A 15,312-nucleotide genomic window follows, 5' to 3' on the forward strand; every position below is an offset into this window, starting at 1 on the left:
TTAAATTGATGGGGGGCCCAAGGGACAAATGTTTTTGCTGGTTGTCAGTTAATCCTCAGCCCACAAACCCCACCTGCCTCTCTGTGCTTTGCAAACATTCATTTTGTCTAAACAGACACTCTGACATGAGAAAAGTGGGGATTACACCACCAATCCTACAACAAATGATCAAATCTCTCATTCCAATACAATGTTCTGGTCTACATTTTACTCTTTCTTCCTGAGAGCTATCACCACCTTAAACTCTCACACACAACCCCCACCATCAACATAACACAGACTGCACAATATAAACTTTCCTCACTCTGTGCACTTTAATATTTAATTATTTAACTGTACCACTGTCCTGTACAATACATTCACATTTATGCCTTCTTGTACCTCATTGTCTTTTATCTTTTCTATATGTTTTGTTTCTGCATATTTTGTATGTTGCACTGAAAAGGAGAAGCTTTTCGTTGTACTTTTAGTATAATGACAATAAAGGGCATTCTATTCAGTTTAATAATAGGAATATAGTATGCAGCACGTACAACCTGACTTTTGGGGCCTTAAGACCAGAAAATAAAGCACCAACCTTAGGGGCCTGATCATGTCAGTTGATATTGTACTCTAATGCTGCATATTCCCAATCAAATTTCCAATTAAATTAGCTCATCCCAGTTGACACACAATAAGACTGGAGGTTTCAGGGACACCTGGAGTTCTGGGCGATTAAGCTTTTTTCTTTTTTTTCCCCTGTAGTTAACCTTGTGAAAGTCCACATGCCACTTTTTACTAACAAAAGTTTTCATTCTTATTAATTTGTTTAAAGAGGAGGGAAGAGTCAATAGATGTCTGACAGCTCATTTCCCCACGGGCCATTTTGCAGGTTAACCTGGCCATGCTTCCTGAATGTTTAAAAAGCAGCTGGGGAGTGGGTGGCAATGGACAGGCTCAATCTACTACTGCAGTCTACTGAAATATCATCATCAGTGTCAGTTTCAGTGGATGTTTCATATCATTCAGATGGGACATAAAACACATTATATATCATGTATTTAAAAAAAACAAACATATTAGATGTGTCTTGTTTTTCCATATTAGTTATTTCCAGTCAGAATTCCCTGCAGCTTTCAAGCTGCCAGACAATAAATAATTTTTGTTCAGTGAGTGGCAGACACACGGCAGAGTTTTACAACAAATCAGAATGTTGATACTGGACATCACTGTAAATGAGGGCCTGCCCTAAATGAGTTGAAATAAAGGCAAACAAAATAGCAGATCTGGGTATTCATGTTAGGAGAGCCATATTCCAGCCACACTGTGAATGAAAATACTGGAAATAGCAGAGAGTCCAGTGATCTCTGGTAAATCATCAAAACCCAGGAAAACGTTCTATGTTCAATTAGAACAAGTCTTCTAAAATCATAGAATAAAGAAACAGTATATCTATCTTATGTAATGGATACCAATTTTAATCCACTCCCAGAAAATGAATGGAATCTTAACAGCATTTTTTCTTGGAAGCCTTCCTCCCGTTGGTCTATAAAGGCTTATGTTGCCATTTGAAGTCCTCTGACTGCGGGACCTTTATCTGATTGTGTAATGGAGTTCCACAAATCCCAGTAGTGGCATTAGGCTTCGTCTCCCCTGGCTCAAGTCTGTCTTAGTTAATTATAGACTGTCTATCTCCTCCTGGGACACTCATAGGACACACGGCTACGTCAGGAACCAAGCTGCTACGTCACTACAAAAAAAGTCCTTCCTGTCCAAAATAAATCACAATCCATCTCATTTACATACGCATTTACATGAATACACTTTACAGTTTAGTTTATATCTCGAAAATATTAAACCAACATTCACTTAATTGTCACTAATGAATATGTAATAGGTTACATAGCTTTTTTCTTCTTTCCCCTTCCTTATCAAACAGACCAAATCAGTTGCAGAGACAAGTTGAATCCTGGACACAGAACCCGGCATTAGACTCCAAAGTGAGCGCGTTCATTTTCTAATTCGTTGTCAAGAGATTAAAGAGACTCAGGCTTAACCCGTGATTATGCACCTGAATCCGCACCAAGTTTAAAAGATGCAAGGTAGATAGAAAGTGGATAACAAGTATCTCTGGACCAGTACAAATCACGTTCAGGTCTCTTCTGTTGGATTTCCTCTAATTAACGTCCTCAACAGTAGGCTACCACTGCCATTCAAACCCCCATTTCAAATACAATATAAGTGTCTGTTCATTAAAAGAATCTCCGTCTATCTTACCTCGGGGGAAAGTGCTGATATTTCGGAAAAGCCGAACTCTTGCCCTTCCAGGAGGTCCCACCATAGCACCTAGTTAGTTATCCCAGCTGCTTCGCCTCACCGCCGGCCGATGATCCGTGAAGCCACCCGAGAGCACACAGACCGCTGGAGATCCGCATTTTGGTCAGGGCAGGAGAGGAAATGTCCCTGGAAGTGTCTCAGCGCTGAGCACCATCAGGACTCACACACAGCAAATACCGGATGGCCCCGAGAGCTACCGGCCCAGAGGAAGAGAGAATAAAGGGATGAGCGAGAGAGATCGTGGGGTGGGGGTGGGGGGTGTAATTGGATTGAGGCGTTCAGCACCAAGGACAGCTCCAGATCACCAACTTGTTTCCACCTGAACTCCTGCTCGCCTCAGAGCGCTTTTCTTTTCTTTTCCTTCCTTTTTTCTTCTTATTTTCTTTCTCCTTGATACACCACATTACATTTATCTGGCAGTCAGTTTGTCCACAGCGACTTACAGTATTGTGCACATTCAGCCTCCTCAGGAGCACGGACTGGATGGCATCATTACAATTTTCCACATCTCAATCCGGAATTTCTTTTTTTCTGTCTTTCTATAATAACTAAATGGATATTAAGTTTAAAGGATGCTTCTGTTCGTTTTTGTTTGTTTTAATTTCATTGGAACAAATAACACATAAAGAGGAAAAGTTGGACCAAGACCTGCACAATATCAATTTTTAAAAAACATGCCTGATTGAAGGTTTCTCGGCCTATGACAGTCAGCAATAAATACACATAAGCTCCGCCCCTCCTGCCCTTTAGGATAATGAGGCTCATTGCCGTGTGCTTGAAATGGACTATAACTAAAACCGTATCAGTATAAACATGATGGGTCTTTGAAGGCTGGTGTCAGCATTCTTCAGTATAACTATATGCACATGTGTTCATTTTACAGTCCTCCATTCCCAAAGAAATGAATTAAGTTGAAAAAATACCACCAGAAAGTTATGTACAGAGAGGTTGTGAAATGTTGCAGTTAACTAAATACTTGCTCTGAAAATGGACCAGTCAACTTTACTTTAATCTTCAGAACAATATTTACTGTTAATCTGGAAGCTGAAAATGAATCAATCAACTAAAGCTTTCTGTGTGGGAACTGTTATGCACAGATGACTTAAAATCATTGTGATCTGCTCATTATGGCCCCCTGGTGGCTGCAGGGTCCTAAACAGCAGATGGGGTTCATTTTTACCTCAGGTCATCTCTGTGCAGGCCAATTCTGAGGTTTTTTTTTTTTTTTTTTTTTTTTTTGCAAAGTGATTCCTGTTATTCTTGTTTGTGTTTTTTTTCTCTACTTCAGCATACCTGGTTTTACTCCCATACATACAACTCAAACTTGGTTAAATAGGAGAGGAACTGAGTTGAGCTGTGAAAGGCCAGTTAAGAGATGCTAATGTGTGGAACATAATATCTGTTGTTGCTCTGAAATCACTTTTAAGCCAACATGTTGGATAGACCAATGATACTGTTGGCTGAGCAGCAACAGGCTGCATATGAGATGATGCTGGTGTCAATTTCAGTAAAACATATCTGAGTTGTGGTGGGACCCATTCTGATTACTCATGGTTCTTGATGATGAAACATTTAATTAAGGCATTAAAGGCATTAAGAGCGCTGGAACACCCCCCCCCCCCGCACTGTATGTTTCTTTCAGTCTCCATTCAGACTAAGTGGATGAACACTCACAATGCCAAGCGGTGGAAGTCACTGGCCAAGTCTGAGCTACCATAGCTCACAACATAACTGAGCTCTGAAAGTATGTCTGCTAACATAACAACTTGTCATGTGACAACAGATCATTCTGACGTTTTCATACTTGGTCATACTTCATTTTATCACATTACTTGAGAGTAAATAATAGAGAGCTGACAAGAAATAAGGGGGAGAGAGAGGTTGGGAAGGACACGCAATCCAGCTTCCATAAAGAGACGTTGCAGTGCACAACTGCACACAGACATGCTGCAACATCCACGTCCTCTCCCCCAACGGAAGCAACACTTTCAGACTCAGCATTGAAATTCCAGTCTGACTGTGTTGAGCATGTATTCATAACTTATTGATCCATTATTGAGACTCACTTTCCATTTTGCTTCATATAATTCTGAACTGCTGAAAAAACGCTAACTAGACATAACTACTGGACAGTAAATTTTATTTTAGAAAAGTAATGCATGATACATACTGTCAGATAAACAGTTTGTGGTTACTCAATATGTGCAATTCATTTAGAATATGAGCAGTGTGGAAATTTAACAAGTAACTGTAGCTCATGGTATGATTTGACACAAATCAGGATCTGTTTTACTGTTTACATTCACTGGCTCCTCTGAGAGGATCTTAAATTGTCCCCTGGTCAGATGGGACAGTATAATGCATAATGTATTCAGCTTGGTGTTTCTGTCCCAGTGCCTTTTCTCACACAAGTAGAAAGGGAGGCATCAAGGAGGCGAACAGACTCATGAATCATCTGACTTCTTTCAATGTAATGTTAGCAGTGGTGGTTCTACTCCAAGCTCAATGCATGGGCAAGGAAGAAGAAAAACAACACTTGAGATGACCTTGGTGTTTACTACTCAAATTTAACAGTAGAAATCATTATTTGTCTTCCAGCAGACTTTTGTCCTCCACCAGTTACTATCCATAAAAAGTTTCTTCCTGTAAACATTTAGAAGTCTATGTTGAAGCTGCCATATCACAGATGATATCTGCAGCAAGGTGCATTTTTTTTCTTAGGAGACTGATGTCATTTGGATCAAACGCCAATTCTATCATTATTCTCTCTAATCTAATATACACAGTGTGATGCAATATGGCATCACTGCATTTGTGATGTCTAGGTTCATTGCAGCTTGAAAGATACCCAGGGATATGCTCAAATGCTTTAACGAAGATTTGTCTGGTAATGTCACAACACATCCACCCATGCACTTTATTTGGCAAATATCAGCTTTTGCTATCAAATACAAGATTTAGCGTTGCACAGGTTTGACTGACCAGTTTACAGAACTTTTTGCTTCCTCAGTCTGGGCTCTCAGAGGGCCTGAGTTAACCTGATGATGTGATGCAATGCAGGAGCTGTGTACCTGTGTGGGTAAAGCACTAAATGGAAGAAAAAGTAAACAATAAAACTGACTGCACCGCAGCTACATGACTTTAATATTTCACTGTAATAGAAATGTTTGTTTTGTGAGGTATTTGAAACCATGTTCATCTTGTGGTTCAAGACACATTTCTAAGAAATCTGACAAAGTGAAATCTGTGAGCACTAACACTTGTGTTATTAACCAATGATGATTCTTTACTTTAGATTGGAACATAAATTATTTAATTTCCTCACTGTAAACTAAGAGCAGAGACCAGCCAAGATTTCAGCATCCTGAAAACAGGATGAAACTCAGATTTATTGGTTTACAAAGTACACAAAATTCCTTCTATATTCATATATCATTTATAGAATGCCTTCCATTATTTGTGCATCATAATGCAGCTTTAACATTAAGACTCAACATCAACAGGTGTACATGCATAATTAAATAAACAAAAAACACAATGTATTAGAACATATAAAATTGCATAACTCATCCTACCAGCATTGTATTTTTTTTAATAAAAAAGAATTATTACTAAGAGGAGGTTAGACAAGCGGTAAACAGAGATGGGGAAGATGCTTCAATTAGTCCTATCCACTTTGTAAAATCAAGTTCAACATTTTTTTACTGTTCAGATGAAAAAGCGACGTTGTGTTTTGTTTTCTGAACAGACATACAGTTGTGTGCATACAGAAAAGTACTGGAAGAGGGGGGAAAAGATGGGGTCTGGTCATACACATCAGAACAATACTGTGGTCCCAAACACTGAAACAATAACACCACCCTGAGCCAAAATATAATGACAGCTCCAATTCAGAAATACATTAACAAAATGCATAGAAAAGTCTGCATCCAAATCCTCTGATCTGAATCGTTGGTTAACAAATAAGAGTCAGCAGGGAGAGGACATGAGGGGAAATAAACACAACCTAAATATGTACATCCAAACAATAGTAGAGCACTATTATTACATTGTTTTGTTGCTTTTTTCCTCCTGTTTCAAGCTCAAGTTTGTTGGTATGTTTGTGCTGAGGTAACACTTCTCCAGCAGAGGATGTTTCCGTCTTTACTTGTGTTCAAGTCGCAGTAGCTGCTCCTTACCATTAATGGTTAATGACCGCAGCTGCCCATCCTCCTCCACCTCCACCCGCTCCTGACCATTCTCTACAATTCTGGAGGAGAGAACCACAAAAGAGAGAAGATAAGGAAAAGTACAGATGGGTTCAAACTGGACTTTACTGACAAATGAGCCCTCCTACAAGAAAGAAGAAACAGAGTTCTTAGTTGTGACTAAAGATGTGGAAATTGTAACACTGGCTTCATCCATCAGGTAAAAAGATGTTTTTCCTTCACATGTAAGGACTGTTGCAGGAGGGGCAAAAATGCTTACACAACATTTGTCATCTAGTCCACAGAGGGAGTGCTGTCACTGCTGGAGAACAGCTGGATACAGCCCACACTTATCACTAGTCTAACAAACCTAGATCTCCTACATTCCCTCATCAATGTGACTGTTTACTAATCAGACTATAGAATTCTACTGCCTTTTAACCATTAGCCATTACGCTGGATATTCATGCTGTATGTGTCAAGGAAAAAAAAAAAAGGGGACCAAGAGGGCTCAACACACTGAACCTTCAGAAAACACTAGAGGCAGACAGTGTGAAGCTGACCTCTCCTGAATTCTGTTAGTAAATGAGCCACAGATGTTAGTCTTAGTTTGAATGTTGTGATTGTGTGATTCTGACATAACTGGAGATATAGGCTACGCTGCCTTCTGATCTCGGCTTTGATTAAGAGGCATTCAGTAGTTATGTAGTTTATCCAGTTGAAGGCATTTCTAAAATCCAGTGTTCTAACACTGAGTGTCGACCAGCTGCTCTCACTTCAGTTTTAATCTGTGAATACTGGCTGAAAAAAGATGTTTCACTGAAAACACAGGATTTGTTGAATGTATTTACAAAATGCTTATAAAAATATAAAAACATTTGTTAGAAAAAAAAACACTGCATGAAAAAGCAGGACTGTTCTATGCCTCTGATTGGTTGTTTTGCTATTTGTTCCACCAATCATGTACAGCTTAAGTGGTACCAGATGGTGCAGCTTTAATTAATATGAATTGGAAAAGTGTTGGCGTACAGTAAGCATCCATTTAGTGCCGGCAGAGAAAAGTCACGTTAGATAGCTTGAGTTTTGGAGTTAAGTTGCCTTATTTTGTTAACAGCAGATGTCACTGTGATATTAATAGTAAATGGCCACATTGAAATACTTTTTACCTAAAGCACTTAACAATTTGTCTCTTATTCACACACACACACTCACACTGATGGCAGTGAGCTACCATGAGAGGTGCTGCTCTAACCATCAGAAGCAGTTTGGGATTCAGTGTCTTGTCCAAGGACAGTTTGACATGTGGACAGGAGGAGTCAGGGACTGGTCCACCCTGTGATTACTGAGCTACAGCTGCCCCATATGATATTCCAATTGGTCAGAGTTTACCTTTTAGTAGTGATCTTCCTGCCGTTGATGATCTTGGTGGAGGTGGACACAGACCGAAAGTTGCCCATGCCTCCTCCACCTCCTCCCCCAAATGAGGTGGAAGAGAAAGAGGTGAAACCTCCGCCTCCCAGACTGCCCATTGTTGTCATGTGACCCATGTGACCCATATGACCCATGGTGCTCATGGAGCCAAAAGAACCGAAGCCTGAGATGAACAGGTCAGAGAGAGTCTTCTTTAAACTGGTGTCAGTGGTTTGAAACAATGTATTCATTTCTGAGCTCATAGTAGAGCATGTTTTTGTCTTTTTTTCCATTCACTTCTGCCTTTCTTACCTGGGTCAAAAGGTGAGAAGCCAGCACCAAAGGGAGGAAACCCAACAAAGCCGCCAAAAAATGAGCCACCTGTCCGGCTGCGACTCGCCCGACTTTGGTGCTGCCGGCTGCTGCCGAAAAAGGGATCGTCACTAAAAGGATCTGCACCTGAGAGAACAGGAGAAAGAGAGGAGATGATGACTGAAACTCAACAGGTTTAGTGATGTACCAACTTGTTTACACTGAAGAAGTACTACTTACCAAAAAAGTCTGCAAATGGGTCTCTGCCACCAAAGAATTCCCTGAAAACATCTTCTGGGTTGCGGAATGTGAACTGTTCGTGGAAATGATCTCCATTGTGGAAATGTCCCCCTGAAAACATTATGCCAATTAGAACTCATGCAAACACTGTAAATCTGTACCAGAACAAAAAATTCAAACAAAATCAGAAAAAAGATTCAATTGGATTGGACACACACTCCCTAATCTGATGGCACATTCACTGAATCTTCCAAAAACCCCAAGAATTTAAGAGCCAACTGGACATGAGCCATTATTCAGCAGGATGTCATGTTTGATCCATATTTTTTAAGGTAAAAAACAAACAAACAAACAAACCAAAACAAACAAAAAAACCCACAGTTGTTCAGACACAAAAAAGAAATAGTCTGGTCCCTTCCTGAAGGGAGTACTTACCTCTTCCTCCATTACTCCCGGTCAGTCCCTCTTTGCCATAGCGATCATATATGCTCCTCTTGTTGGCTGGAAGAGGAGATTGAGAATACAACTAATAAGTTAGGAACACAAGGATTGTGAGGAGGAAAGAGGGACAGGTGATTTTCATTTTAACTGCAGTGTTGTTGATATTAGCTTCACTTCACTTGTACAGACAGCTGTGATACAAACCATCTGACAGGACTTCATAAGCCTCTGACAGCTCCTTGAACTTCTTCTCAGCCTCCTCCTTGTTTTCTGGGTTTTTGTCAGGGTGCCACCTCAGGGCCAGCTTTCTGTACCTGCACAAGGACAGAAGGAACATGACCGCTGTTGAGACTGGACTGAAAAAATAAAACATTGTGCTTAGAAAACTTTTATCTGTCATGATAATGCCTCATTCTGTTTCTTTATCATAATTTTGTTATCTCTCCATTAATTGTAGTATTTGTATTATTTTGTTGTTGTAACATCACTGTTGTTACCATCACTGTACAACGTCAAACACTGTAATTCAATGCAACTTGTAATTTCCTTTCATTTTATAATACTAATAAGAATTTCATGAAAGCAAACCACAATTTGAGATACTATTCATGCTTCAGCTGAAAATACAGGATTAATAGGAAAACAGTACAGACCCTTTCCAAAAAATTAGAATATCATGGAAAAGTTTATTTATTTCCATAATTCCATTCAAAAAGTTAAACTTTCATAGATTATAGATTCAGGGCCCACAATTTAAATGATTTCAAGTGTTTATTTGTTTATTTTTACATAATCTGGGCTTCTAGCTCATAAAACCCACGAAAACAGGAATTCAAAAAATTAGAATACTGTGGAGAAATCAGCCCAGATTTTGCGCGGCATGAATGTTTTAAACTGAGTGTCACACACTAATCATCTACTAAACTCAAAGCACCTGCACAGGTTTCCCAAGGTGTCATTAAATTGCTTCAGTTTGGTTCAGTTGTCTCAGTTCGGTTCAATATGGGGAAGACTGCAGACTTGACAACTGGCCAGAAGACCATCATTGATACCCTCCATAGGATGGGTAAGTCACAAAAGTTCATAGCTAATGGCTGATTGCATCAATGCCACGGCGCATCAAGGCAGTGATTAAGGCAAAGGGATTCCCAACCAAGTATTGAAGATTGACATATCGTTTTGAAAATACCATATTTTGATGTGATCTTAATTTCTTTCTTTTTTTTCTGCAAAAACTGAGAAGTAAATGGTGATTTCTCCACAGTATTCTAATTTTTTGAATTCCTGTTTTCGTGGGTTTTATGAGCTGGAAGCCCAAATTATGTAAAAATAAACAAATAAACACTTGAAATCATTTAAATTGTGGGCCCTGAATCTATAATCTATGAAAGTTTAACTTTTTGAATGGAATTATGGAAATAAATAAACTTTTCCATGATATTCTAATTTTTTGGAAAGGGTCTGTATGTACTGCAGCATTACTGTCTCTAACATTATGTCACAGTTACAGAAACTTCTACAGGTGAATTAGAGCTATGCTAAGTTACTGCTAATGCAAATCCAACACTTCCTGCTGCTGATTCACACCAGTAATGTTCAAATGGTGAACACACTGTGACTTTTATTGTGAAGTAGCCAGAAGAAATGCACTGTTTTCATCACAGAGATTAGTGTGACTGTTTGCACTGCTGCTTAAGACAAAAGGACTTCATGCAATTAGATATTTCTGCCATTTTTTGTCAGTGGATGAGTTTTTATATTGCAAGGACTCTGCAAGGAGCTGTTAAACTAAGAGCTGCAAAAAAGCAAAAGAGTGGCTGCTCAGGGTGTATTTCCTGCTGCCAGTGGTCCACACACACACACACAGACACACACACAGACACACACAGACACACACACACACACACACACACCTCATTTCCAACAAAATTGCATAACGGTTACCGCTAAAATCAGCATCAGCAGCAGATCAGCATTTCACTGCTCCTTGTACCACACTGAATTTTGTATTTCCACGGTAAATCCAATGCTAATAGGAAGTTCATCTTAAATCAAATAAATATTTCCTACATCTGTAAAAAATTGGTCTTCGACAAATATTTCAACACACTTGTCAGTTTTTCACTCACAATAAGATTAACTATATACATTCTAACTTTGCTAGAACGAACTGAAACTTTTGTGGAACCTCCTAAAATATGCTGAGTGTAGGTATCCACTGATGAGAACATCAGCAAGTACAAGAAGTTAAAAAAGAAAGAAAAATTCCAACAGAGGTCTTGTTAACATAGAATGTAATACCTGTTAATGAGTCAGTTAAAAGATCAAACTCACAAATGAGCAAAAAACAAGCTTTAATCTGAAAATCAAGATCACAGAGCACACAGGACCAGATCTGAAACATGAACCAACCATTAGACACTCTTATACTGGCTCTTTACTACACTTATGCTGATGGGAGGTAGTCTGATGTTAAAGAGTAATAACAGATGACACCTCATAAGCCAAAGCCTGGTGACATTCAAGTTTGAATCTTATCAGTCCAACTCAAATCCACTGCAGTTTGCTCTGCTCTTAGGTGGAATATGCATGTGGGGGAAATAAGCGCTAAAACTGAAAGTGAGCAGTTTGAAGTCTCTGAGTACAGGAGACCTTACTATTCAAATCTGAACACTCATCACTCTACCCTTGCATGCTCTGCTGAGCTCTACTGTTACAAATCTGTCTAATCACACTCATTAAAACATGAGCTGTAGATTGACTGCTCTGCTACTTTAAGGTAGTTTTGTTGTTAATGAAGCTCCATAGGAAGGTGACCATTCTATAGAGTCAGTCATTATTTGTATGGCTGGCAGTCACAGCCTCTGGAAACAAGGTGACAGCATCACTGTCTGTTAAACAGTTTCAGAGCAATGCAGCTGATCAACTCACGCTTTCTTTATGTCATCTGCAGACGCATCCCTCCGTACTCCTAAAACCTGGTAGTAGTCCACCATGATGAGTGGATGAAGGGAGAAACTTCAACGAGCCTGATGAACCTGAAAAACAAACAGAGCTGCTGGCTAGTGTTACACATACAACAGCTTTAAATGCTATCTGTCAGACAAGTTCATTTAACTAGCCTCATTAGGATTATTGTACATGTAACTGTGTACACATTTGCTATTGTGTGAAACATTATATTTTAGAAAAATATAAGCATTAATTTCAAACATACAGAATCATTTAAATACAAATTTAAGATTACACATAAGAAAGTGTGTGAAGTAGGGCAATCTATTTGCTTGGGACCTTTATAACTAATCAGTGTCTATTTGTGCCACCTTATCACATGCTGTGTATGTCTGTGAGCTGTTTAACCAGAGTGATGCTCTCTTTTCAAACTGTTTCATTCTAATGTGCAAAGACAGAAAGGCACATGGTTATATGTTTAACAAAGGGCCTTTGTTGCCTCTGGTATATAAAGGAACCCTTTGGTACACTGAGTTAGTCTGGACTGGTCTAACACAGCAGCAGCTAGATGGGAGGAGGCGGTGCTCTCTCTGGACAGTGAGGACATTCAAGAGACAATTTAGCCATTTTGATGACTTAGCCAATGTCCTAAAATCATACAGAATTTTTTTGTAGATGGGTGCTACTTTTTTGTTAGTAAGTGTACTACTTTTAATGTTATTAAAGTATTAAAAACAATCCCAGAGACATACATTGTATTTATGTGTTAAGTCATTGTATATTGTACATATTCCATTCAGATTTCTCCATGCTTACTGCTGCACACTGGTCACTTGTGCAGACCTCCATGATGCCATTCTTCTGTTATGAATTATTATTGGTTTTGTAATGATTTGAATATCAAGATATATACAGTAATCATATATCAACATCACTGTACAACATATAAACACTGCTCTTAAAGCAGTACTGCACTCTGATCATTCTCATTGCAGGCACATTTTAGCATTAAAGCATTAAAACTTAAATGCATAGATACACAGGATAGAAATTGAAAAAAGTTCAGATGTGGACTTTTAATTATATATATCCCAAAAACACCTCACAGACAAATTCCACCTTAACTGGGATCAGAACTCACTGAAATATTTAGGCATATATTGACCAAAGAAAGCCAATCACTAGCAGAGATAAATGACGGCTCTCTTTTAGCAAAGTTTAAAGATGACACAGAAAGATGAATTCCATTTTATTCCTCAGTCTCAGTCACAGAATTGACAGGATAAAAATGAATGTTCTTCCATGATATCTCCTCCTATTCCAAGCACTTCCTGTAGAAATTCCCGTAAAACATAAGACCATTTCCAAATATATTTGATGGTGAGATAAACCCAGGGTTGAATTTAAAACACTGCAACTCCTACAGGAGGAGGGAGGAATGGCACCACCACATTTTAAGGATTACTATTATGCAGCCCAGTTAAACCTTTAATTAATAGGTGCATCCCAACGTTTAAGGCCAGGTAGAAAAACACAGAATGATCCTCTAGTTAATGTAGTACTGGCCCACAGAAATCTGTGCAAAATCCATGGATCAAAGCTCAATTAAAAGTCTGGAACATGTTAAGAGGAGAATACAAATTAGAAGATAAATAATACAATCTAGATTATCCTGGATTTAGGGCAAATGAATTGGATCATAGATTTAAAATCCTGGATCTCAAAAAGAATGACAACATTCTTTTTGCTTAGAGAAAAGGGAAATTTAAAAGACTTTGGAGATCTGAGGAAGGAATATCATCTTGAAAAACTTTTTCAGATATCTTTAGGTATGCAATTATTCTGAACATAACATCAGAGATATAACAAATCTGATGTTCCAAAAGTGAAAATCTTTCTTGGTGCTTACCAAAATAATTAAGGGTGCTATCTCTCAACTTTAAAGAGGCCTTTTTCCCATTAAAAAAAATCCTAAAGAACAAAATCCAGAACACATTAGCAGATGCAGACTGGCTGAATGTGTGTAAAAAAGCACAATCACTGGCATTGGGAATGCCCAGTGATAAGACCCTAATGGGCAGAGTTTCACAAAGTGCTAAAAAGCATACGTAACACGTTATTACATACGTTATTTTTAGGAAATGTTGATTTTCAAGTAAATATGTGTTTAGCATTTTGATATTTGCTTGGAAAAAAGCACTCAGGAGACGCTGGTTGGTTTTTACTTTTACGTTTTCTCTCCATGTTAAGAAGAAATGATAAGGCTAATTACAAGGCTAACTGATTTTTGGATTTTTATTCTAGTATTATTCTTTTCTTCCTCTAATATATTTGTCATTGCTTTTGTGAGCACAGTATACCTGTTCCATAATGTACAAAGTTCTCACATTTTGTAAAATCTGTGGATGGCAGAGGAAATGATACTGCCCTTGTCCTGATATTTGCCTTTTAATGTAAACTGCTGTCTGAAAATAAAGAATTCAAAACTGACTCACTCTCATGTTTTGTTTTTTCAGTATTTGTACAGCAGTTCTCCTCGGCAGTGTGGCTGCTGCACACTGACAACAATAATAACCAGGATAGGACTCGATACTGATGTAAATCAACTGAAACGTGTCTTTGTCCTGATTAGTCACTACTCAGAACAACTTGTATAATTAGTTTGAAACATATAAGACATCACCTGTTAAAATGTGCGACAGCTCAATGAATTGTACAACGACCATCTAACCCCGACCTCCGTACACCTTCTCTGAGCTTAATAATTGACGCTAGCTTGTTTATCTCTCTGTAACCGTGAATGGTTGCTACTACCTGGCTAACATTAATGGACAGAAAGAGCCAGGACCGGTATCATTACCATTAACGGTTTACGACACAGCTGTAAAATACAGTATATCGAGCTACTCCCAGTGAGGAATTAAATCTCACTGAAACTGTTTTGTTCGTGGCGGTAGGTGTTGTTAGGTTTGCTAAAATGAGCAGCTAAGATGGTTAGAGCATTAGCTTAGCAATAAACATCATTAGCCACATTAGCAGTGCTATCTAACACGCTTACCCAATTCAAGTCCAGCTGTCCGTGATCTCAGAAGATATGTAGGACAGAGAGACAGTCTCTTACTTAGCCTGTGGAAAAGACTAAACAGGTTTATTCATGTTCAGCAATCAGCAGGTTCTCAGATCAGACGGCGTAGCGTCCTGTTACTTACTTCTTCTTCACCCTCTGCTTGTGTCTCGGCGGTTATTATTACAGTTTACAGACGGATTACCGCCACCAACTGGACACAGTAGGCAAGGCAAACGACAAACACATACCACAATGTCAGTAAATAATTATCAGCCCCAATGTAATTCTCTCTCTTCGGAAAACAATGATTATCAGTGAAAGGATCAAAGTTTAGTTTAGTTAGTTTGATACAGTGAGTCTCATGGATAGTTCCCATAAACAGCTCCT

At 38.8% G+C, this 15,312-nt stretch overlaps 1 protein-coding gene across 1 annotated transcript; it reads right to left on the reverse strand.

Annotated features, from left to right (window-relative positions):
- Positions 1–5,670: 5,670 nt before the first annotated feature.
- Positions 5,671–15,099, reverse strand: dnajb6a (DnaJ heat shock protein family (Hsp40) member B6a). Its single transcript, XM_051070203.1, has 8 exons — positions 14,917–15,099; positions 11,838–11,944; positions 9,111–9,220; positions 8,901–8,966; positions 8,466–8,576; positions 8,226–8,372; positions 7,893–8,097; positions 5,671–6,565 (listed from the first exon to the last, which is right to left on the reverse strand). The coding sequence occupies exons 2-8, from the start codon at positions 11,900–11,902 to the stop codon at positions 6,460–6,462; spliced, it is 810 nt and encodes a 269-aa protein (XP_050926160.1). The 5' UTR covers positions 11,903–11,944; positions 14,917–15,099; the 3' UTR covers positions 5,671–6,459.
- Between the last annotated feature and the right edge of the window lie 213 nt (positions 15,100–15,312).

The sequence above is a fragment of the Lates calcarifer genome, linkage group LG4 (genome assembly GCF_001640805.2).
Source record: "Lates calcarifer isolate ASB-BC8 linkage group LG4, TLL_Latcal_v3, whole genome shotgun sequence".
Classification (NCBI taxonomy): domain Eukaryota; kingdom Metazoa; phylum Chordata; class Actinopteri; family Centropomidae; genus Lates; species Lates calcarifer.